At 40.0% G+C, this 24,929-nt stretch overlaps 3 protein-coding genes across 7 annotated transcripts in view; 2 read left to right on the top strand and 1 right to left on the bottom strand.

Annotated features, from left to right (window-relative positions):
* Nucleotides 1-348: 348 nt before the first annotated feature.
* Nucleotides 349-2,600, top strand: LOC122043599 (zinc finger BED domain-containing protein RICESLEEPER 2-like). Its single transcript, XM_042604211.1, has 6 exons — nucleotides 349-514; nucleotides 712-855; nucleotides 1,283-1,572; nucleotides 1,690-2,320; nucleotides 2,421-2,498; nucleotides 2,581-2,600. Exons 1-6 carry the CDS (start codon nucleotides 349-351, stop codon nucleotides 2,598-2,600), a joined length of 1,329 nt encoding a protein of 442 aa, XP_042460145.1.
* A 13,308-nt stretch (nucleotides 2,601-15,908) lies between these two features.
* LOC122039557 (adenylate isopentenyltransferase 5, chloroplastic-like) lies at nucleotides 15,909-17,401 on the top strand. 3 transcript variants are annotated; one of them, XM_042599127.1, is made up of 2 exons: nucleotides 15,909-16,048; nucleotides 16,233-17,401. In XM_042599127.1, the coding sequence occupies exon 2, from the start codon at nucleotides 16,235-16,237 to the stop codon at nucleotides 17,162-17,164; it is 930 nt and encodes a 309-aa protein (XP_042455061.1). In that variant the 5' UTR covers nucleotides 15,909-16,048; nucleotides 16,233-16,234; the 3' UTR covers nucleotides 17,165-17,401. The 3 variants fall into 3 exon arrangements, with proteins under 3 accessions (XP_042455061.1, XP_042455059.1, XP_042455060.1); XM_042599125.1 differs by having other exon boundaries at nucleotides 16,229-17,401; XM_042599126.1 differs by having other exon boundaries at nucleotides 16,218-17,401.
* A 457-nt stretch (nucleotides 17,402-17,858) lies between these two features.
* The window catches only part of LOC122040968, a 62,475-nt gene continuing 55,404 nt past the window's right edge, over nucleotides 17,859-24,929 (bottom strand). For all 3 annotated transcript variants that reach the window (XM_042600465.1, XM_042600467.1, XM_042600466.1), the window contains exon 7: nucleotides 17,859-18,592. In XM_042600465.1, coding sequence (XP_042456399.1) covers nucleotides 18,150-18,592 — 443 coding nt within the window. In that variant the 3' untranslated portion in view covers nucleotides 17,859-18,149. The remainder of the gene's footprint in view (nucleotides 18,593-24,929) is intronic.

Here is a 24,929-nt window from a genome sequence, read left to right as displayed (position 1 = left end):
AACCATCTCATACTCTTAGTTCGTCGAATACTATTTAGGGTTTAGGGCTGTCAAGGTATTTTTTTTAATGATTTTGACTTTTTGATTTTATTTGAAAATAAGAGGCAAAAGATGAGAAAGGTTAATGATTATTCCATTTATATGTAGTTTGAATGAGAAAGCCATTATTGTTTTCTTTATGTTGTCTTTTCTTTTCATTTTTAACATACATTACAACATCATATTTAGGTCTATAAAATGAACTTAGTAGATCCTACAATAGAAAATGAAGTGTCACTATCTAACGTAAATCATGAGGTTCCACAAATTTCTGAAGTAAATAATGAGGTTCCATAAGATCAACCAAATATGACATCTGTTGCTGCTGATGCTTCTCCCAGTACTGATGTTTCTCCTAGTGCAATAGGAATGAGAAAGTTAACATCTGATGCTTGGAATCATTTTCGAAGAAAGAAAAGTAATGGAATGGATAAGGCAATTTGCAATTACTGTGAGAATGCCCTTTCTGGCAATAGTAAACATGGGACAACACATTTGCATGAGCATTTCAAAATTTGTCCAAGACGAACTGTTAGGATATAAGGCAGAAAATATTAATTAAAGAGAAAAACAAGGGAGATTTTGTTATTAAAGGCTTCCAATTTAACCAAGAAGCCTCAAGGTGCATGCTTGCTGAAATGATAATTTTACATGAGTATTCATTAACAATAGTGGAGCATCATGGATTTCGTAAGCTTTTAGCAAGTCTTCAACCTTTGTTCAAGGGTCCATGTCGTAATACCATTAAGAGTGATATATTGAAAATGTATGACTATGAAAAGACAAAAGTATTGAGCTTATTGGAATGTAATAAAGGTAGGATTGCTTTAACCACCAACATGTGGACTGCATCTAATCAGAGGAAGGGATTTTTGGCTTTGACAGCTCATTTCATAGATGATAATTGGACTTTGCAAAGTCACATTTTGAGGTATACTTTCTGTTTATCACTCAAATATGCACTATTTTTCATTTTTTTTTATGTTTTTAATTGAAAAGATACTTAAATATATACACTATTTTGTTTGCATTATATAGGTTTGCTTATGTTCGCTCTCCACATACTTCAGAAGTCCTTGCTAATGTGATAGTTAAGTCTATGATGGATTGGAATATTGATAGGAATATATCCACCATTACTGTTGATAATTGCTCCACTAATGATTCTCACTTGATCATTCTACACTTATACTAGGAGGGTCTTTATTTCATATGCGTTGTACTGCTCATATTTTGAATTTAGTTGTCCAAGACAGTTTGGATGTCATTGCACCTATTGTTGAGAAAATTCATGAAAGTGTTGCATATTGGAGAGCATCTCCTAAAAGAGAGCAAAAGTTTGATGATGCGGCATGGATAGTAGTACACAATATGAATGTTAAAAAATTGGTGCTTGATTGTAAACCCCATTGGAACTCAACATATTTGATGTTCATAACTGCTATATCTTTTAAAGATGTGTTTACTCGTCTGAGATTTCGTGATTCATCTTATAAATGTTTTCCAACAGATGAGTGGTTGTTAGCAGAAGAGGTATCTCAAAGGTTGAAAGTCTTTTATTCTGTGACTGAAATATTTTCTGGAAGAAAGTATCCCACAACAAATATCTTTTTTCCTAAGGTTTGTGAAATTAAAGCTTCATTGTTAAAGTGGGTCACATCTCCTAATAAGGTTATTTCTTCTATGGTTGAACGAATGCTTTCCAAATTTGAGAAATATTGGTCTAATATTCATGGAATTATGGGAATAGCTACTATTTTAGATCCAAGATATAAGTCAAAGTTGGTGGAGTATTGTTTCAAAAGAACACAGGGAGAGATTGGCTTTAAAGAACCTCTTAGAAGGATTCAAAAAATGTGTTATGATTTGCTTGAGGAATACACAAATAATAATGGTCATGCTAGTGTTGACAAAAGATCAATGGAGACTAGATTGCATACAAGTACAGATGATTTTTTGGATAGTTTTGATAAAGAAGTAGCACTTAAGTGTGACATTAATACTGATCTGATGACCGAGCTAGATCATTATTTAGAAGATAAAATGATGCCGAGAAATGTGGATTTTGACATATTGGAGTGGTGGAAGACCAATGGAACCAAATATCCCAATTTGATGAGGCTAGCACGAGATATACTTGCCATTCAAATATCGACTGTGGCTTCAGAATCTACATTTAGTACAAGTGGTAGATTGGTGAGTTCTCATCGAAGCAGGCTTCATCTGAAAACCATAGAAACATTGATGTGTGCTCAAAGTTGGTTATCAAATGAGAAACAAGGTAATATAAATTGCAAATTAGTTTTTATTATTTTTTGCATGAAAATATTCTTCTTTTATAATCTCCGATAATGATTTATCTTTTTCATTGAATTTTGTAGCTACAAGTTCACAAGAAACAAAAGCATATTACTCTTCAGTCGAATATTATGAGGATACTATTAATGTTGATGGGATAAGTTTTTAATATAACTTAAGTTCAATAAATTTAATACTATTGGGTCAATTATTTATATTTTTCATTATTTTATATTTTTACAGGGTACTACAATATCAAGTGATGAAGAAAGTTATGATTAGTTCAGAGTTGAAACTAATCTATTTTTCTTTTTGAATGACGTTTAAATATGATTAAATCAGGAGTAACATATAGATGCTTAATATGTTTTCATTGAATTATATTTTTTTTTTTTGATATGATGTGAATCTAATATGCTTTTGGGATATAATGTGAATTCTAATATATTTTTGTTGATCACAAAGCTACAAGTTTGGTGGATTCCTCATAGTGAAACTTTTAAAATCTTTTCTATTAACTACAACTTGAAATTTTTTGATCTCATAGTGATTTTATTTGGAAGGGGGTGCCATGGTTAAAGCAGATGGTGGCGTAGACTATATTAATGAATTAGACAAAATGATGCCTAAAGATAGGTAAATTTCTATCGTAATGCACTTAATTGCTTAACTTTGATATCTAATAAATATAATCATATATTTTGTTCTAAATTTAATGTATCAAGCCTGAAAAATGGCTTGCTGGCCTGGAGAAGTCCTATGTCATTTTGTCTTAGTACTTTTTGACAATTGATATAGTATAGTCATCGACTCATATTTTATTTCTTGTTATGCAGTTAGAGATGGCTGAGGAATGTCTTTCACAAGATATGGATTTGAGTGGATTGTTGCTTCTTTACTCGTCCCCTGGTGATGCTGAAGGGATAATAAAATTAACGTCACTTGCAAAAGAACAAGGAAATAATAACATTGCATTTCTTTGTCTATTCATGCTAAGTAAAATGGAAGATTACCTTCAGTTATTGGTAGACATGTAATTTCGTGTTGTGCTAGCTATGAGACAATTTGCTTTCTATTCTATCTTGTATTTTTTTTTGTCCTGTGAAAATTTTGTTGGAACCCCAAGGTGTTTTGATGTGATCAAACAAGCTAAGTTAGGTCCTGCGTTTGTTTAACCCTTGTGTCTAAGTGTGCAGGAGCTTAGGAACACAGGAAGTTGAGCGGAAGACGCGGCTAACGAGAAGGACGGCACGGGGAGAGAGCCGACAGGCTCGGTGTGTCCGAGGGACGAGGTGACCGCAGAAGAGTACACCGGTGGACGAGAAGAGCGTGCGCGGCGCTCGAGGGACGAGAAATCGGGAAGGAAGGCTGCTCGAGGAGAAGGCCGGAACATGGGTTCGGGTGAGCCCTATTCCGGAAGGCCGAGATCACCCAAGCTAGTGGAGCCGGAGCGAACAGACCCGGACCAAGACAAGCCGAACTGAGACGAGCTGAACCGGAGCAGAGAGCCTGGACCAGAGTCAACTTTGTTGACTTGACAGGTCCGGGCGCCCGGAACCATTCCGAGCGCCCGAGGGTTCATATTTGACCAGATCGAAGCTAATCGCGAGCTGACCGTTGGGGGATAAAATTTATCCCCCCGGGGGCGCCCGGAACCCCTTCCAGGTGCCCGGACCAGTACTATAAATATAGTACTGATCTGTACATTCAAGAACAACTACTTGTAATCCAGTTCTTTCATTTGTGTTATTTCTTTCTGTGCTTTCAACGCTGTAAGAGGCTACTCCGCCCAGAGGAGAATCAATTAGTGCGCCTTCTTTGCCTTGGATTAGCAATCCTCTGATTGCAAACCAAGTAATTCCTCTGTGTCTATTTTCTGTTTTAATTAGTCTCTGCCTTTTTAATTACAAGTTCTTTTAAGTTAGTTGAATATCCGAGAAGGGTTTTTGGTTTTATTTTGTAGGGCAATTCACCCCTCCCCTCTTGCCGGCCTCCAAAGGGACCTACAAGTGGTATCAGAGCCAGGCGCTTTAGGAGGACTAACCGCCGATCGAAGCAACAAGATGGCCGGACCAAGCATCGTTCCACCAAAATTCGAGGGGAACTTCGCAGACTGGAAGCGTCGTATGGAGGTATTCCTAAAAACATATTTTGAAATTCGGTTTATTATGAAATATGGTTTTGTAGCTCCAATATATAAAGATGGAAAAGAAAAAGAAGAGAGCGATTGGACAAAGAAGGAGCAGAATGAGTCGTGCGGAACATCACCTGCTGAGCGTGTTATCGCCTCAAGAGGTCAACCGCATCGGAAACTATTTATCTGCTAAAGAACTTTGGGAGAAGTTCTTGGAACTCCACGAAGGCACGTCCGAAGCAAAGCTCGCTAGAAGGGACATCCTCCGTAACAAACTGATGAACATCCGTCTGGAGAAAGGTGAGAAAGTAGCTGGTTTACACGCAAAGGTACAAGAACTAGTTACTGGTCTCGAGAACCTCGGTGAAGCGGTAACAAACCGGGACACTATACGCTACTCGCTCAACGCGTTTCCAAGAACTCCGGAATGGACATCAATCGTCGACGCCTACTACATCTCAAAAGACCTGGAGGTAAGCACTTTAGAAGAGTTGTTTTCTACTCTTGAATTGCATGAAACCAGGTATGCAGGAATGACAAAGGATACAACCCAGACTATGGCGCTGAACGCAACCCAGAAGGATGAACTCGAGTCAGACTCCGAAGACGATCAAGAAGCATACATGGTAAGAAATTTTAAAAAAAAATTTAGATCTAATAAATTTAAAATGCAGAATAAAAGGAATCAAAAAGGTGGAAGAAAGGTGCGGTGCTACCAGTGTCAGAAGGAGGGACACCTAAGAGAAGACTGCCCAGAACTCAAAAAGGCCAAAAGGAAGTCTCCCAAGAAACACAACCTAAAAGCAACTTGGGACGACACTTCTTCATCCGAATCAGAAGCTCAAGAATATGCAGGAATAGCACTAATGGCAAGCTACGATAGACAAAGTATATCAGAACCTAGCATCGATGAAGGGGGAGCGGCCTCGGATGAAAGCAGTGAAGCAGGGGGAGATTCAGGCTTCAAGTCCGACATGGTAAGTGAGGTATGCCTCTTACCCCCTGATCAGCTTTACTCTGGTATCAAAGCTATGACTAAATCCATGTATAAATTAGAAAATAAAAATGCCAAATTAGAAAATGAAATTTTAGAAACAAAGAGAATTTTAGCAAAATCATGTCTTATAGAGGATTTTGAAAAATTGAAAATTGAAAATGAAAAACTAAAAGAAGAAATAGAAAGATTGAAAAAATCTAATGGTTCAAATATTCCTACTTTTAGAAATTTAAATTGGTATTATAGATTTCATCAAAGTCAAATTAGAAATATATCAAAAATCTATATACCTAAGAAATACTTGGTTAATCCTGTAGGTAGGAACCTTTACTGGATTCTAAAAACCTGTTTAACTTAAAATTAAAGTCAGACTTAGCATTTTCAGTAAGGAAATTAAACAACTAATTTCTTTATAAGGCTTTGTATAAGGAAGTGGTTGTTGCTCCAATAACCAAGAAGGCCTAGTGCCTCGCCACGACCTGGAAGCCAACTATCGAAATGAAAAGTTTAATTGACTAACTGAAAAAGCATTAATTTAAATTACTTAATGCTTTAAAAGAGTTATTCAATTTATGTTAGAAAAATAAAAAATTTAAATTTTTTTTTTAGAAATTTTTTTTATCTTAGAATTTTTTATGAAAATTAACTTAGAATTGTTTCTTATGAATATTAACTCAGAATTTTTTTTTAATTAGAAATTTTTTTTGAATGTTGAGATAAGTTTCAAAACTTAAAAAAAAAAAATTTCAAACGAAAAATTCTGAAAAGTGTCTTTACTAAATATTTTACACTTAAAAGTTCTTGTTTGAATTTACCTTAGACTTGTTTATAATCCCAATTTTTATGTGATCAAAGGGGGAGAAGTATGTTAAGTCTAGGGGGAGGTACTATAATTTTTTAATTGAAAAATATTTGGACTTATTGGAATATAAATCGTTTTTATTGCATATGGTTACCCTAACTTAACTTGGGTTGCTCACATCAAAAAGGGGGAGATTGTTGGAACCCCAAGGTGTTTTGATGTGATCAAACAAGCTAAGTTAGGTCCTGCGTTTGTTTAACCCTTGTGTCTAAGTGTGCAGGAGCTTAGGAACACAGGAAGTCGAGTGGAAGACGCGGCTAACGAGAAGGACGGCACGGGGAGAGAGCCGACGGGCTCGGTGCGTTCGAGGGACGAGGTGACCGCGGAAGAGTACACCGGTGGACGAGAAGAGCGTGCGCGGTGCTCGAGGGACGAGAAACCGGGAAGGAAGGCTGCTCGAGGAGAAGGCCGGAACATGGGTTCGGGCGAGCCCTATTCCGGAAGGCCGAGATCACTCAAGCTAGTGGAGCCGGAGCGAACAGACCCGGACCAAGACAAGCCGAACTAAGACGAGCTGAACCGGAGCAGAGAACCTGGACCAGAGTCAACTTTGTTGACTTGACAGGTCCGGGCGCCTAGAACCATTCCGGGCGCCCGGGGGTTCATATTTGACCAGATCGAAGATGATCGCGAGCTGACCGTTGGGGGATAAAATTTATCCCCCTGGGGGCGCCCGGAACCCCTTCCAGGCGCCCGGACCAGTATTATAAATATAGTACTGATCTGTACATTCAAGAACAACTACTTGTAATCCAGTGCTTTCATTTGTGTTATTTCTTTCTGTGCTTTCAACGCTGTAAGAGGCTACTCCGCCCAGAGGAGAATCAATTAGTGCGCCTTCTTTACCTTGGATTAGCAATCCTCTGATTGCAAACCAAGTAATTCCTCTGTGTCTATTTTCTGTTTTAATTAGTCTCTGCCTTTTTAATTACAAGTTCTTTTAAGTTAGTTGAATATCCGAGAAGGGTTTTTGGTTTTATTTTGTAGGGCAATTCACCCCTCCCCTCTTGTCGGCCTTCAAAGGGACCTACAAATTTGCCTTCTTTTATTAAGGATCCATATTTTATGATAATCGCAATAACGCATTCCAGAAGTTTCACTGATGGCAAGGTCATATCTTCCAAGAAAAGTATCGAAAATTGTATCATTTTGGAAAAAAGATCTTAGTAATGCATGTTTCTTTTTTCTTCGCCAATTTTTTTTATGAATAGCTTGCTTTTAATTAAAACATATGGTAGGAAAAGTAGGTTATATTTATTTAGATCTATTAAAGTTTCCTTTGAAATTTCCTTGTAAGGTTGCTAACTCTATTTCCTAACTCTTTGTTTGTGCGAAGGTCAATCCAAAAGCTGTTGATTCTTTGGGTGATCCTGAAGAAGTACATACCTGATTTGATGACTAATAAATTGATTTAGACTTATTCCCAATAGGTCACAAGTAGTAAGTCTTCTTCCAAGTAGATTTCATTTTTTTTTTTAATGAGAATTGTAGATAGTAATAGGATGATGAGTAGGATATGGATACCCGATCATCAGACGGGTATGGGGATGGGGATGAAAGTTAAATACCCGATGGGTATGGAGGTGGGTATGGGGATAAATATAATAAATAGATATGGGTATGGAGAATATAAAATATGACCCATTGTCATCCCTACCAGGTAGTTAAAAAATCCTAGTGACTGAAGTCAAGTGAAAAACCCTAGTGAGTGAAATTAGTATAGGCAAAAGGAAAATCCTGATGAGTGAAGCCAGGTGAAAGTCCTAGTAAGTGAAGCTAGTCATGTGGAAATCCAGGTGGGTCAATGGTTGACCGAACACCTAGTAATTGGTAAGTCCAAGTAGGTCAAGACTGGCTGTACACTTGGCATGAGATGGTAAGTCCAAGTGGGTCAAGGTTGATTGGACACTTGGTGATTGGAAGTCCAAGTAGGTTAAAGGATTGACCAAATACTTGGCATAAGGAGAAAAGTTCAAGTGGGTCAAAGGATTGATCAAACACTTGGTAAAGAAGTTCTAGCAGGTCAAGGTTGACCAAATGTTAGGCAATAAAAAGTCTCAACAGGTCACGGTTGACTGGATGTTGGATAAGGGAACCCTAGACTTTATTTTAAAAGTTAGGGTTTGGTAATTGATTACCATAGCTTAAGCAATTAGGGTAATCGCTTAAGCTCATCTTCGTGAGTGTACAGAGAGGTTCCTAATCGATTAGGCACATCTTAAGTAATTAGGGCAATCGCTTAAGAAGTTCTTTATGTGAAACAGAAGCTACGATAAGTGATTAAGCAAGGAAGCTTAATCGCTTACAGTCTATTCTCACTTGAACAGAAAGGCTCTTAATCGACATGGCTAATCAATTAAGACCCCTTAAGCGATTAGAGCAATCGCTTAAGGTTGAAAACTAGTCGTTATATGCCCGATAAAAGGTTTCGCATGTACTGTTCAACGCATCTTTTCTCCCACTCTCTTCGCCAAGCGCAGAGGTCATCACCGCCGATTCTTGAAGCTTCTTGGAGACAAGTGCTGCTACACTTCCAAGGTCAAGAGGTGTTCCCAAATAAGAAGAAGAAGCAAACTAGGGTTTCATGATTGTAATCTTATAAGATTTCATTTTGCATTAACTTGTATTTTCCTCTTCTTGTATTTCTTTGTATGTGAGCTTGTACAAGGCTCTCCATCTCCGGATTGTTTCCAAGAAGGAGTGTTTCATAGTAGAGAGTGTGCATGAGGGATGGATCCTTGGATTAGTCACCTCTTCTTTAGGTGGATACCAAGTAAATCTATCTTGTTAGCATTGGGAAGCTTTGCGTCGAGTTTATCTACTACACATCATTATCGACAAAGAGTGAGAAGATATTCACCTCCCCCCTAGCTCCGAAGTGACCCAAAAAGTGGTATCAGAATGAGGCTGCTCTTCACCATAATCATCACCAGAAGGGCAACAAGCTAGAGGAAGAAGAAGTTGAGGCACTAAAGTCAACAAGTCAGATTTTAAAGAGCTCAACTTCAAGATAGATTTCCGAGATGGACTCGGATTCGATACAAGGGTGCCTCCACCATTCACATCAACGAGCTTCGATTCTTGGAAATCAAGGATTGAGAACTACTTCATGATAGAGATAGAGCAATAGTTTGCTCTAATGGAGGGATTTGAAGCTCCAATAGATAGCAAATGCAAAATCCTCAAGAAAAGCAAATGGAGCGAAGAACAAATAAAAATGTGTGAGCAAATGACAAGGTAACCAAATTATTGGTTAGTTTATTGCCAAGCACAATTATATGCAAGATTGGAGAATGCAAAGATGCCAAGGAGCTTTGGAACAAGTCGGCAAGAATCCATGAAAACCCCTCCACTACACCGATTCAAGAAGAATCCAAAGAGGGCAACTCATTGAATAAAGAGGAAGAAGTAGAAGACTCCAAGATTGAGAGATGCTCAACATCAGAAGAAGAGGAAATTCAAGAAGCTTCATCCACAATGGAGTGCAATGAAAAAGGCAAAGAGGAAGCATACTCTTTGTTTCATGTGCAAGAGGATGAAGATGAAGAGGTCTCCACCTCTAGGATTGAGGGGGAGCATCACTTATTAACACTGGAGCAAGAAGAGGCTTCCACCTCTAGGTCAAATGGAGAGGAAGATAGTGTCACCTCCAAAAATCAAGAAAAATCAAATGAAGGATCATATGTCTATTAGTATTAACCCTAGTACCAATTATAAGATGATTGTAAAGGACCTCTTTGTATCATATTTCATTATTAACAAAGGTAAAGTTGGTTATTATATTTAGTCCAATTCAGTGTCGAATGAATAAGTATAATAATGTCCTAAAGTAGGAGGTCCTAATCTACAACATATCAATTGGTTGAATTGATAGTAAGATATTGTAGATATATATAGAACACTACTCTTAACTATTCATAGTCAAGCATTAATATGCAAGGACAATATTAATACGTTAAGACTAGAATGTAGTCAACGGATGACTTAATCTCACAAGTCATGGATATGATATATCAGGTCGATACATGAGTATATATATTAGAGAATATATACTGAATAACCCGCCATGAGAATGTTTCATGAATTGTTATATGAGTGTCATAAATATTCTCATGGGACTATTAGTATGAATAGTCCTTAGACCTAAAGTCACTATGATTTCCTACATAAGGAGTTGTATACTTTGGTATCGATAAATGTCACCCGTAATAGGGTGGACCATAAAGTCAAACACTGGATATGCAATAAGTTATGTGGAGGAATGTAAGTGATGTAGATGGAATCTATCCCTTTCATATAACGGAAGTGATATCTGTGGGTCCCTTGATTTATAGGACACAAGAATGCATTGTCATGCTTAAATAAGTCAATATGCGATATTGAGCTTATTTGATTGAGTGTGTCTAGTTAGATATCAAGAAACACAAAGATTGATAAGAGGATGACACGGTCTATGCCTCATTGATTAATCTAGATATCAAGGATAAAAGGATTGAGTCATACAAGATAATAGACACGGAAAGGTTAAGTCGGATCTCGACATTCTCGTCACTTGGGTAGCAATGATGTCTTGCTAGATGCAACTCATTATGTATGTATCTAAAAAAGTTTTAGAGACATTACCAACGTTACAAGAACCTATTGGGTCACACACAAAGAACAAGTCAATGGAGATGGGTTCATATGATGGATCATTGGATTAAGTCTAATTCAAATTAGACTCATTGAGTTAAACTTAATTGGATCCAACTATTGGATTGAGTCCAATTTGAATTAGACTCATTAAGTCAATTGGATTGATGATTAATGAGTTGGACTCATTAAGTGATTTCATGAATTTGAATTCATGATAAAAGAGGAGTGTACAATTTGAATTACTCATGCATTGGATGCATTGGATGAAGAGTGAACAATTTGAATTGCTCATGCATTGGATGCATTGGATTCATTGGATGAAGACAAATATTAATGTCAATTAAGCCAATTGACATTAAGGCATAAGAAAATTTCATGAATCTATAAAAGGGATTTTTGGATTCATTTTCATGAGGGGTTTTTAGTGTTCTTGCTCTTCTTCCTCCAACTCTCTTCACTTGGCCAAAACTTCCAAGAAAGGTTGCTAGTATTGGTGCAATATTCCCTAGGTCAAGGTTGACCTGGTTGATTGAGCTTGAATTGTTTCAAACTCGAGTCTTGATGTTTAGGTTTCGATGTTTGATAATACATGGAGACAAGACATGGAGATTGTAGGTGCAATTGTTCATGTGGTGAGATTGTGAATGAGAGTCAGGTAGGTCAAGGTTGACCGGATACTTGACTGGAAAATCCTGGTGAGTGAAGCTAGGTGAAAGTCCCGGTGAGTGAAGTCAGCAGCTGGAAAGTCCTGGTGAGTGAAGCCAGGCAGAAGTGAAAATCCTAGTGAGTGAAGCTAGGTGAAAGTCCCGGTGAGTGAAGCCGGGCAGCTGGAAAGTCCTGGTGAGTGAAGCCAGGCAGAAGTGAAAATCCTAGTGAGTGAAGCTAGGTGAAAGTCCTGGTGAGTGAAGCCAGGCAGAAGGAAAGTCCTGGTAAGTGAAGCCAGGCAGTATGGAAAGTCCTGGTGAGTGAAGCCAAGCAGATGGAAAATCCTGGTGAGTGAAGCCAGGTGAAAGACCTAGTAAGTGAAGCTAGGCAGTATGGAAAGTCCTGGTGAGTGAAGCCAGGTAGATTGGAAGTCCTGGTGAGTGAAGCCAGGCAGATTGAAAGTCCTGGTGAGTGAAGCCAGGCAAATGAGAAGTCCTAGTAAGTGAAGCTAGGTAGAAGGAAAATCCTAGTAAGTGAAACTAGGTGAAAGTCCTGGTGAGTGAAGCCAGGCACAGGAAATCCAGATGGATCAAGTTTGATCAGACATCTGGTGTTAGGAAGTCCAAGTAGGTCAAAGGGATTGACCGGATACTTGGCACGAAGAAAAGTCCAAGTGGGTCAAAGGGATTGACCAGACACTTGGTGAGCGAGTTCTAGCAGGTCAAGGGTGATCGGATGCTAGGCATGATGTACCAACAGGTCATAGGTGACCAGATGTTGGTTTAGAGGCTTTGGGCTTGATTTTGGGCAAAATCAAGGAGCTGGATCGATCAGCCGATCGATTGGCTCATGCTCAATCGATCGACCGATCGATTGGGTGAGTCCCCGCGACAAGCTTCCTCCCAATTGATCGGTGGATCGATTGGGAGAGGCTCGCAATCGCACAGAACAGCGCTGGATCGATCAGTCGATCGATCCAGAGCTCCCAATCAATCGGCTGATCTATCCAGAGCTCCTAATCAATCGAGCGATCAATTGGGAGGTGTGATTCTGCGCGATAAGCCCTGGATCGATCGGCCGATCGATCCAGGAAATTCTCGAGAGCACAGAGGCGCTCTAGATCGATCGACCGATCGATCCAAAGCCTCCCCGATCGATTGGGAGTAATCCAATCGATTGGGATTTGACCGTTGGCACAGGATATAGCTGTTGGCGAGCGTTTCTCTCGGCAGATCTCACGGCTTCCACTTCTAATCTTCACCGCATCTCCACAGCATCTCTCTCAGGTTCAGATCACCAGTTCTTGAAGGTTCTTGGAGGTTTGTGCTGGTGCACATCCAAGTCAAGAGGCGAGAAAGAAGTTAGGGTTAGGGTTTCATGTGAAAACTTGTAAGCTTTTGCATGTATTTTGTTTACCCTTTCTTTCTTCTTGTACTGAGAGCTTGTAAGGCTTCTCCGCCTTCGGTAGTTATCGTAAAGGAGAGTTTTCATAGTGGATGGTGCGTGAGTGTGTGGATCCTTGGACTAGTCACCTCTTCTTGAGGTGGATACCAAGTAAATCTTTTGTGTTAGCGTTGTATGTTTTGTTTCTTGTATTTCCGCTGCATATCATTGAAGAAACAAGCAACGAAAAGCACGAGGAGCGCGACGAGCTATTCACCCCCCCCCCCCCCCTCTAGCTACATATTTGGTCCCAACAGCTAGCACAACGTTTGGTTGTTTCATTCTTCACTTTGTGAGTTTGTGTGACAAACGAGGCTTGTTCATGTGGATACCATAGAGGCACAGCCACTTGATCGCGCTAAGATATGTAGTTAAAGAAACGTTACTGTCAGGATTGCGAAGGGCATGCAACAAAGCTATAACTCCTTTTTATGAGAAACTTAGTATATGGTTTCTTTTCGCATGGATCTTCTGGAAAGGAACTAGATGTTTTACGCTACGTTTTCGCGTATTTAGCACCCTTGTTCCTTACAATGTCACCCCTACAAGTAAAGGTATAACAATTTCAATTGTTAATAATAACAGTCATATCATTTTCTTTGAGTGTAGGGAATTTGGGAATTACAAGAGCAAGTGTCATAAATTGACCAAGAAAAAGGGTCAAGTTGCACCAAATGGCAAGGAAAAGCAAAAGGAGGTTGGCCCCGTGACAAAGAAGAGCAAGGAACACATTGTGTATTTCTTGTGCAATCAACGAAGACATTATTGGAGTCAATGTCCTAAGGGGAGGAAACTGGTCAAGAGACAAGGAGGAAGCACAAGTCAAGAGGGAGCTCTTAAGAGCAAACCGGTATCATTTATTGAACCAATTCCTCTAAATCATGATAAAATGCATGTTAGTTCCAATTTTTGTCATTTTAATGCTATTTATCATCAAAATAGAAAGCATGATAGGATTAAGGAAAAACATGAAGCGTATCATGCTAAGACTACCTTATCTAAGGCTAGAAAGGTAGATAACAAATTAGGCAATAACTCTAAAGAATTCTTTTCTTCTCTAGATCTACTCAGGATTTTCTCTTTTTCCAAGTCTAGCCTTCAACTTTCTTGGACTTTCCTACCTTGCATCCAGTCTTCTGACTTTGCCAAGAATCCAGCCTCTATCCTTCTTGAACTTTCACACATCATATTTAGTCTCTAGACCTGCGATATCTTTTCCTGTATACTTGTCACACAAATGAGATCCTATAATTTTCCTAAACTTAAATACTGTCAAACATTGAAACTCTACATCTAGAGCATGATTGCCCCCAACACGGGCATTCTCTAGTTCTCATTGCTCAACCTAAAGGTTGCTCAATCACTTGCTGACCCGATCACCTACTGACCCAATCGACAAAGAAGCGTCTGACCAAAGGTGATCCGATCTTCCTGCAGTGGTCTATTCTGAGTACTTGGGTTTTCTTTTTTTCTTCCTTGCCTGTGATCAAGGGTTTTATTCACGTAATTAAGTTGAAGTCGTACCTAACCGTTTTATAGTACTATAGAATATTTTTTTAATATCGGAGATACAAACGATCACCTATTATTTTTGTATATCAATTTTGCTCACAATATAGTTCTTATTGAACTCTGGAAGGTTTCTAGCTTGCCAAAGGTCGGGTTTAAATTTAGATAACAACATTGCTCTCATCCCGAGTTGGAAAATTCTCATAGCTAATGTAGTGTAGGGACAAACACTCACATCATGATCAAGAACTACCTATTAATTCTTCTATAATTCATTCTCCCATTAGTAATGTACTACTTTATTGTATTATGGACATGTAAAGTATTTTGGGGCCTTTGATTTAGAAGTAAATTTGATTTAACATGTGTTTTATGCATGTAATTGCAAATCTAATTAATGTGACAAAGTAAGTCATATTATATGTATATGTGGACCACTTGGGCATGTTTAGTTTAAGTCAAATTTAGTTGATGTACTATAAAAAAAGATAAAGTTATTGTTGTTTGTTTTTCTTCAAGCTATACTTGTGCATCATTAGTGCATCTAAAATTTAGTACGATGACATTAGAGTAACATGTAAAATGTGAGGCCGATCCACAACTATTTGTTTTATATATCTCCACACATGCTTATATTTTTACCAAATCATGATCATATGTACAACATAAAAATTAAAATTTATTGAATGTTATAATTGTAATTACTCTAACCATATATACTTTTTTATTATTATAATTTAATTTAATTTTTTTATAATTGATCAAAGGGCACTTAAAGTTGTGAAATTCTTCAAAAAAAAAAAACACATCTAACTTTTAGATTCTCAAAGAACATATTTATTTCATATTAACTGCTGGTATCAATCATTACCGTACTGTATTTAAAGAACAATACTATTGTGATGTTAAATTTCAAATAACAAAATCACATGATTACATTTCAAAAATTGATATCATTATGATGTTGATTTTTAAAATACAATGTAATAATTTTAAGGTTTATCAAGTACCAAAGTGGTACTAATTTTTAAAATCAACACGATATTAGTATTGATTTTTAAAATATAGCATCACAAAATTATTATTCTTTGAATATAGCACCATGATAATTAGTGGAAGAGATAAAATAAGAAACAAATGTACCATTTAGAAAATTTAAAAAACTTTAAATGTGCACTTTGATGGATCGCCGTTTATTTTATTTTTTAACTTTTCCACCCCTACTCTAATTAATATAGACTCGATATTCCTACAAGCTGATCAACAGTTTGTTCCATTAAACAAATCATTCCACCCCCCTCACGCCCGCTATAAAACGGCACCAGCGTTGCATTCAATCTCTCACTGTCCTACGTCCACTCAACTCACTTCAGCTGCCTCTCTCTCACTCACTCTCTCTCTCTCTCTCTCTCTTGTTTCTCCTCGTCCTTCCCAACTTCATCCTTTGTTAGTTGTTATAATATATTAGATTGTGTCTCAGTCACAAGTAAGAATCCTTATCGCCGCGTGCACGCTCTATTTATTCATATTGTAACAATTTTATATTTATATATATATATATATATATATATATATATATATATATATATATATATATATATATATATATTTTGCACAATTACTTTTTAATTAATATATGTCTAATATCATGTTAGCTACTTGATAGCTAGCCATGGGATCCTTCAAGGCCAAAAACAAGGTGGTGTTGGTGATGGGCGCCACCGGCACCGGCAAGTCCCGCCTTGCCATCGACCTGGCCACCTACTTCGGCGGAGAGATAGTCAACTCCGACAAAATGCAAGTATACGACGCTCTTGACGTCGTAACCAACAAGATCACCGCGGAGGAGGCCGCCGGAATCCCCCACCACCTCCTCGGCTGCTTGCCTCCCGACGCCGACTTCACTGCGGCTGATTTTCGCCGAGCGGCGACGCGCGCTGTCGCTTCGGTGGCCCGGAGCGGGCGGCTCCCGATCGTCGCCGGCGGGTCGAACTCCTACATAAAGGAGCTGGTGGACGGGGGGCGGGGGGAGTTCCGGCGGCGGAACGAGTGCTGCTTCCTGTGGGTGGACGTGCGCCTGCCGGAGCTGCACCGTTTCGTGGCGGATCGGGTGGACCAGATGGTGGAGCGGGGGATGGTGGAGGAGGTCCGGCGGATGTTCGACCCCGACGTGGAGGCGCCGGACTACACGCGCGGGGTGCGGCGCGCCATCGGAGTGCAGGAGCTGGACAGGTACCTCCGGGCGGAGGCATCGGGGGCCGACGAGGCGGAGAAGAAGCGACTTCTGGAGGAAGCACTCGACGAGATCAAGGCCAACAACTGCAAGCTGACTTGCTGCCAGCTGGAGAAGATCCGTCGCCTGGCGGCCCTGTCAGAGTGGGGCGTGGTCAGGGTGGACGCCACGAAGGCGTTCCGGAAGAAGCTGGCGGATGCCGAAGCAGCGTGGGCGGAGCAGGTGGTGAATCCCAGCATCGAGATCGTCGAGAACTTCTTGGCGGCGGAGGCAGAGGAAGAAGAGGCGCCGGCAGAGGCGATGGTCAACGTAGGCCTTGACTTAGTCAACGTGGCTTCGTCCGCGTTGAGCGTGGTGGGGGCCACGTAATGAGTGCGACAAGAGTTGCTTCCGTTGGGGCATTCGTTCAACTGCGGCGCTGGAGGCCGCATACGAATTGATAGGAATAAAACAATTAAATAATTAATCGATGATGGGGAATAATTAAATGCATTAGTTAGTGGTGCGATCATGGAGGAAGAGTTGGACTGAATATTACATCAATTTCCGGAATGTGGGGGCCACCGACCTTTCCTGTTGTGGAATATATTTTATGAAGTTTGTAGAGATAGAGTGTGTGTTCTTTTAAAAGAAAAAATAATATATATATATATATATATAATATGAAACCACCCCTAACTGTCCTCACGTCTATGGGCATTCGACATCAAACGCATATCAAGATCTCTGCGGACGGTGAAACCCTAAGGTCATACACTTACCATCTTTGTGTATGTATAAACACTTAAAAAAGTTATACTTAATACTATAACTCCTAAATTCTAAAATAAGTCAAAATCCAAAATAACATACCCAACGATTAAAAAAAAATTAAAAAACTACTCATAGTGTACTTTTGTTTTTTGCTTTAAAAAGGTGTCTTCAACGCTGCTTTTCTTTAACCCTCGTCGATCAACCTCAGCCGACGAGACTTTTTATGGTTGATAAGGAGTGTGAATTGTACATGTTATAAGGGAATCTCCTTCAAAACTATAAACTATTGGTCAACGATTACTGTAGAATATTGAGTACAGGATTTAAGATGAGATTGGAGAAAGAAAAAATAAAAAATCACATGGAAGTCACCTTTAACCATCTGACGAACATTACATGACGAGTAGCTCAAAATATGGCCCACAGATGATAAGGTCTCATGGCTTGCATTTACTGAGATGAATGCGTGTAAACTTTGCTGAAACACCATGATTACAAGTAAAGAAAGAGTAAGATCTGGTAGTTGATTCCCACATAATTTCGTAGGGGACAACTCTACCAAATTCCCAGGTTTGAGACTCAGCAATGTCCCATCTCTATTTCAGTGAGGCGCGGCTCTCTGGCTCTCTACAAATTCCCAAGTGTGCTTCACAGGGCTTGAAAACTCTGGATCTAGCTTCACCAAGCCTTTAAGCCATCTAATCTTCTGAGATAGCATCTCCAGCCGAATGATGGATGATTCTACGGTAGGACACCTTAGAGAAGCTGTTCGTCTCATTTCATTTATCCATATTCCCTCGAGATAATTGAAGTGATCATTCAGCATGTTTTGTACCTCAGTGCCAATTTTAGCTGAAATTGCTTGATCATTTTTAGTCATATGGCCATCCTCCATATCGGCCGTAGCATAAGCTTCCGTAGATGGCAGTGCTTTTGTCGGTGTGATCATTCCTTCACTTGATTCATTGCTGGTGCTAGAAGAGCAATCTTCAATGTCTTCCAAGAAACCGTGACAAAGTGCGTCTGCCCTCATTTTGATTGCTTCTGTATAAATAAAAGTGCCCGACCCAAAAATCAGTTCATGCCTACCTTGTAATTTAAGATAATATATTAATTTCATTACAGGAACACTACTCATATCAATTGGAAATGGTAGAAAAATAAAAGAATGCCCCTAATTATCCATATCATCAAAAGAGCACTCCCCCTTTTAAAATTATTAAAACAACGCCCTACTCAATTTTATACCTGCAATGCTCTACTTTGGAATAGCTTTTACTAAAATTGTACCACCTTTAAGTAGCTACACCATCTTGGAGCTAGTCAAAGTTGCTCGAGGTGGTGCAGTTGCAGTTGCTTTAAGATGGTACAACTTGAATCAAACCTGCTCACATCCTTGGAATACTGTTGTAACGGAGGCAAACGGTGGCGGGGCAGTTCATGGTCATCTATTGCCTCGTCCTCCTAGGCAATGTCTAGGCAGTTTAATTTTTTTTTTTAACTATTTTTATACATAATTAACTTAAAGTTATTTAATTAAACTCAAACTTACAACTTATCCGCGTACCCTGTTTCGTCCGGGCGACAAGTTCAATGCGTCGTCGAGACTACACGAGGAGTTCAGGCGCTTCGCCTGATTTGGGCGACACCTCTGGACTCGTCACCAGGCCCGCACGACACGTCCGGCTCGCGCGATGCATTTGGACTCGTTGTAGGGCCCAAGCTACACGTCGTGGTGGTGAAACGACTTCAGTGGCGGCAGCGGAAGTGAGTTACCACCTAAAATATTGCCTCAGGTAAAGATGGTGCAGTTGATGGTAGTCTCCCGCCTAGGTAGCCGTCTCAACCACTATTTAGAACATTGCCTTGGAACAATATATCTTTTAGGTGTAGTAGCTTTGTCCAAGTTGCACCACATCGGAGAAATTTTGACTAGCTTTGGTCAAAGTTGACCAACTTTCATCAAACCTGCTCCAAGGTGGATGTAGTTTTGAAGCAGTGTTGATTATGGTTAAAACAGCTCCAAGATGGTGCAATTTTACTCAAAGATGCTCCAAGGTGGAGCCCAGAGGGATATTTTGGAAATTAAATCATGGGTAAGGCACTAAAAAAAAAAAAGGATTGAAGCAGTGTTGATTATGGTTAAAACAGCTCCAAGATGGTGCAATTTTACTCAAAGATGCTCCAAGGTGGAGCCCAGAGGGATATTTTGGAAATTAAATCATGGGTAAGGCACTAAAAAAAAAAAAGGATTGAATAAGCCCGATGCACGACGCTCCTGTCATGAAAGGTCCCGGGGAAAGATCCATTGTACGCAGCCTTATTTTTGGTCACATGGCAACAACTTTATCGTTGCACCAAGGCTCCCCTTCAAATTATGGGTAAGGCACTGTTTTGATAAATTTGGAAAGGAGGTGATGCAGGCCCAATCCGTGTTGAAGTCTAATATGAGTCTTCAAAATTCAAACGGGCATAACTTTTGACTCGAGACTCGAAATCAGGCTCTATCTGTCATCACACATGCAGAATTTGAAAACCTTTTGTTACCGGTGTAACTGTAACCGTCAATTTTCAACCCCAAATTCCAATGTTTAAACCCTTTTAGGACCTTTTTGCTATTTTTGGTAATTTTTATTTTTTAGGTATTTAAGGAAATTTTCATATTTTTGGTATTTTTCATAGAGGATTTATCTTGGTCCGCATCTTGATTTGAGTTAAGATCATTAAGTTAATTACTTTCTTTTTCAGGTAAAAATCTATTTCCTTTCTTTACAAGATTGAAATTAAGATCTATTAATTGTTATTATTGTAAATTCTTTCCTTATTTGAGTCTTAGGTTGTGGTCTATACAAGAGTCATGTTTAGATGTTGAGGGATTAACCCCTCAAGTTTTAATAAAAAGTTTTCTTCTTGGAGGTTCCTCTTCTTGTCTTCTCCTCAATTTTCCTTTTTGCGTCAGCCCGCAAGATAATCGTCAGTTGGTATCAGAGCACGTGAAGGTCATCAACAGATCCAATGGTGGATCGTCGTGGTCGTAGTCGCGGCTGCAACAACAGGCAGGCTTCGGCGGAGGAAACTAAGCATCGTGGTCGTAGCATCCAAGAGATAATGACGATTGAGGACTTACAGAGGCAAGTTGCAAATTCAACCCAACATATGGCGGTGCGGGATCTCAAAGATCGTGAGATTTCAGATCGTGGATTTGAGTCTTCCTTCGAGAACCCATATCACCGGCGAGACTCACCTCAAGATCATCGTGGACGAGAGGAGCTGCTGGAGACTTCGAATTTCGAGATCTGCCCGAATTTTCTGGTTCATTGCGAGCAAAGGACTTCATCGACTGGATCAATAAAGTAGAGCGGATCTTTAACTACAAGCGAGTTCCAGATCCAATGAAAGTGAAGTTAATTGTCATCAGACTCAAAGGGTGAGCATCAGCATGGTGGGAACAGATGCGACATTCTCGGGACAAACAAGGTAAACCTCAAATAACTATATGGAAAGAAATGAAGAAAAACATAAAGGAACACTTCCTTCCCTTCGCATACACTCAAACTCTGTTCCAGCGACTTCACTCATTAAGACAGGGCGCGAGATCGGTCGACGAATATACAGAAGAGTTTTTCCCACTGGTGGCCCGAAATGACCTATCTGAGACAGAGAAACAGTAGATGGCACGCTACTAGGGGGTTTGCGCTTGGCCTTGCAAGATGCCTTCAATCTTCATTCACTCTCGACGGTGTCAGAGGCCTTTCAGCATCACTGACGACTAAAAAGCAACAAAATAGGAAACCAGCGGAGAGAAGCGACCAGAACAATCGGCTAACTCGCCCTCAAAATTCTCGTCCCTCACAACAACAGCCACTGCAGTAGCCATCGCAGCGACCACCGCCGTGGTCACCACAGGTTTACTCTAGAACCCCTGTCAGATGTTATCAATGTGATGAACAAGGATATATGGCGCACCAATGCAGGAAGTCGTCTTCCACATATCCGGAAGGCAAAAACTTGCTGATCGAGGAAGAGGTGATAGAAGATACAACAATTGGTGATCCGATGTATGAAGCATTTGACAAAGTGATTTATGGCAATGGTCATGAGACTTTGGTCGTTCATAAGAGTCTGCTAACTCCCAAGGGCGATTCGGGGGATGATTGGTTGAGAACCAATATTTTTTATACTACCTGCACCATCGCGGATAAAATCTGCAAGATGATTATCGACAGCGACAGTTGTGAGAATGTAATATCCACAGAGGTTGTCCAGAAATTACAATTGAAGGCAGACCGTCATCCTAAACCCTACAAGTTATCTTGGCTGAATAAAGAAAGCGAGGTAACAGTAGACTGACGATGCCTCATTTCCTTTTCAATTGGCAAATATTTTGATAGTACTTGGTGTGATGTGGTGATCATGGATGCATGTCATGTATTGTTAGGGCGACCTTGGCAGTATGATCGCAGTGTTGTTCATGATGGGCGGAAGAATACCTATACCCTTAACATCAAAGGGAAAAAAAATTGTGTTGGCGACGCGGCAGGAAGGAACTACTCCAATTCCGATAGCTAAAAATACTAATCTACTTTCTATATCTAGATTTTTAGATGAAGTAGAGCAAGGAGTTGTATATGCTTTGCTACCATGCCAAAGTATTGCTCCGACCATGGACAGAGTTACCAACCGAAGTACAGCAACTGCTAGCAGAATTTGATGAGCTAATGCCAAAGGATCTTCCTTCTAGGCTACCGTCGATGCGTGATATCCAACATCAGATTGACCTTCTTCCGGGGTCGAGTTTGCCTAATCGGCCAACTTATCGCCTTAGCCCTAAAGAAGCAGAAGAATTGCAACATCAAGTGGTGGAGTAGCTGGAAAAGGGACACATCCAAGAGAGCTTGAGCCCTTGTGCAGTTCTTGCCCTACTAGTACCGAAGAAAGATGGCTCGTGGCGTATGTGTGTTGATAGCAGAGTAATCAACAAGATTACAATGAAATACAGATTTCCAATTCCCAGCTTGGATGGCATGTTGGATCATCTATCCGATTCTAAGGTCTTCTCAAAAATTGACCTTAAAAGCGGATACCACCAAATCAGAATAAGGTCTGGTGATGAATGGAAGACAGCATTTAGGGGCGTACCATGGGCTATATGAGTGGATGGTCATGCTTTTTGGACTATCCAATGCACCCAGTACCTTTATGAGGTTTATGCATCAAATCTTGCGGCCCTTTATGGGAAAGTTTGTGGTGGTATACTTTGACGACATCTTAGTTTACAGTCCGACATGGGCATCACACTTCAATCATCTCCGTGCTGTCTTTGAAAAACTAAAAAACGGAGTGTTTATTTGTAAACAAGAAGTGCTCTTTCTTTACTACATCGGTAACTTTCCTCGACTTTATTGTGTCTACAGATGGTGTACATGCAGATAAAACAAAGACAAATGCAGTCCTGGAGTATCCTCAACCGAGGACCATGCACGATGTCAGAAGCTTCCATGGCTTAGCTTATTTCTACTGTCGGTTCATCAGAGATTTTAACATTCTGATTGCTCCTATCACCGAGTGTCTCAAGAGAAGGAATTTCAAGTGGTCTGAATAAGCATAGGCTAGCTTTCAACTGGTCAAACAACGGATGACTGAAGCATCAGTTTTGGCCCTTCCTGATTTTGACAGAATATTCAAGGTCAACTGTGATGCATCCAGCATAGGTATTAGGGGTGTTCTGAGTCAATCTGGGCGACCAATTGCTTTCTTTAGTGAGAAGCCCTCTGGATCCAAGAAAAATTATTCTACTTACGACTTAAAATTTTATGCCATCGAGCAGTCCTTAAAGCATGGGCGACACTACCTAGTACAAAAGGAATTCATCCTGTTCACTGATCATAAAGCATTAAAATATATCAATGGTAAACACAACCTGAGCAAGCGGCATGCCAAGTGGATGGCTTACTTACAAGAGCTCACCTTTACACTAAGGCACCAAGCGGGAAGTTTGAACTGTGTCGTAGATGCTTTGAGTCGGTGTTCTTCATTACTCACCACCATGAATACTAGTGTTGCAGGCTTTGAGGTTTTTCCAGATATATATGCAGCTGACCCATCAATCGGAAGGATATTCCAGGTACATGATGGTTATCGACATGATTTTATTTTGCATAATGGTTATCTGTTTCGCGAGTTGCAGTTGTGCATTCCAGACTGTCCTCTAAGGCAATATATTATGAGCGAACTTCATAATGAGGGGCACTTTGGACGTGATAAGACGTTGGCCCTCATCTCTGCTAATTTCTTTTGGCCCAAGTTGACCAACAATGTGGCTCACTTGATCGATGTTCTGTATGCTAGTGGTCTAAGGGGGTTCTAACCAATGTAGGCTTGTACACTCTCCTACTCATAGTTATCAAAAGCGCTCACTTCGCTCGCTTAAGCGCAAAGCGAAGCGAGGCGCAGCCCTTGCACTTCCGAGAACTTGGAAGCGCAGCTCTTCTGCGCGAAGCACAGCGACCCTAAAAGATTCCTTTTTTGTTTTAAATTTTATTTAAAGCCCTAATTAATCTCTTTAAACCTGTCTCTTCGTCTCCCGCTGCTGTTCGTTGCGTTTGCCGCTGCTGCAACTAGACGGATCTGTCGTGGCTGCTTCTTCACGCGTCGCCTGCAGGTAAGTTTTCAATTTCTATTACTTAAATTCAGTTTGAAGCATCCTGGCCATTCTGCGATCGCCTCCGACGGCGTTGCGAGATGCCTCCGGCGGCGTCGGAGGCATCGCGGGAGGCCTCCGACGCCTCTAGCGGCGTCGCGGGAGGGCCCCGACGCCTCCAGCGGCGTCGCGGGAGTTCTCCGACGTCGGAGGCTTCCCGCGACGCCTCCGGCGACGTCGGTGGCCTCCGGCGACGGCTCTGGCGGCATCGCGAGCATCGCGATGGTCATGGTCGCGACTCACGTGAAACGGTGAAAGGAGAAAAAGTTTGATTTTATTAAATCAAATTTAAATATATAAACAAAATTAAAAATATAAAAAAATTGATAAAGTTTACTAATTCATATAAATTTAATTTAAAGATATAAAAAATAAATTAAAATTTTAAAAAAACTTAATAAATTGCATTAATTTATATAAATCAGATTTAAATATATAAAAATTATTTAAAATAAACAAAAATCTAATAAATATTATTAATTCTAATTTCTAAATCAGAATTTTTTTAATAGATATAATAGCCCTTTTGTTTATTATGTTTTTTTTCATGAAGCCCGCGCTTCGCCTTGCGCTTTGCGCTTTAAGACCCAAGACCCTTAAGTGTTTTTTTGCGCTTTTGACAACTATGCTCCTACTTGTTCCTGAAGCTCCTTGGCTCAATGTCAGCATGAATTTTGTATT

Source organism: Zingiber officinale, chromosome 2A (genome assembly GCF_018446385.1).
Source record: "Zingiber officinale cultivar Zhangliang chromosome 2A, Zo_v1.1, whole genome shotgun sequence".
NCBI lineage: Eukaryota > Viridiplantae > Streptophyta > Magnoliopsida > Zingiberales > Zingiberaceae > Zingiber > Zingiber officinale.
The sequence above is the reverse complement of the archived record's forward strand: the minus strand, read 5'-3'. Positions and strand labels throughout refer to the sequence as shown.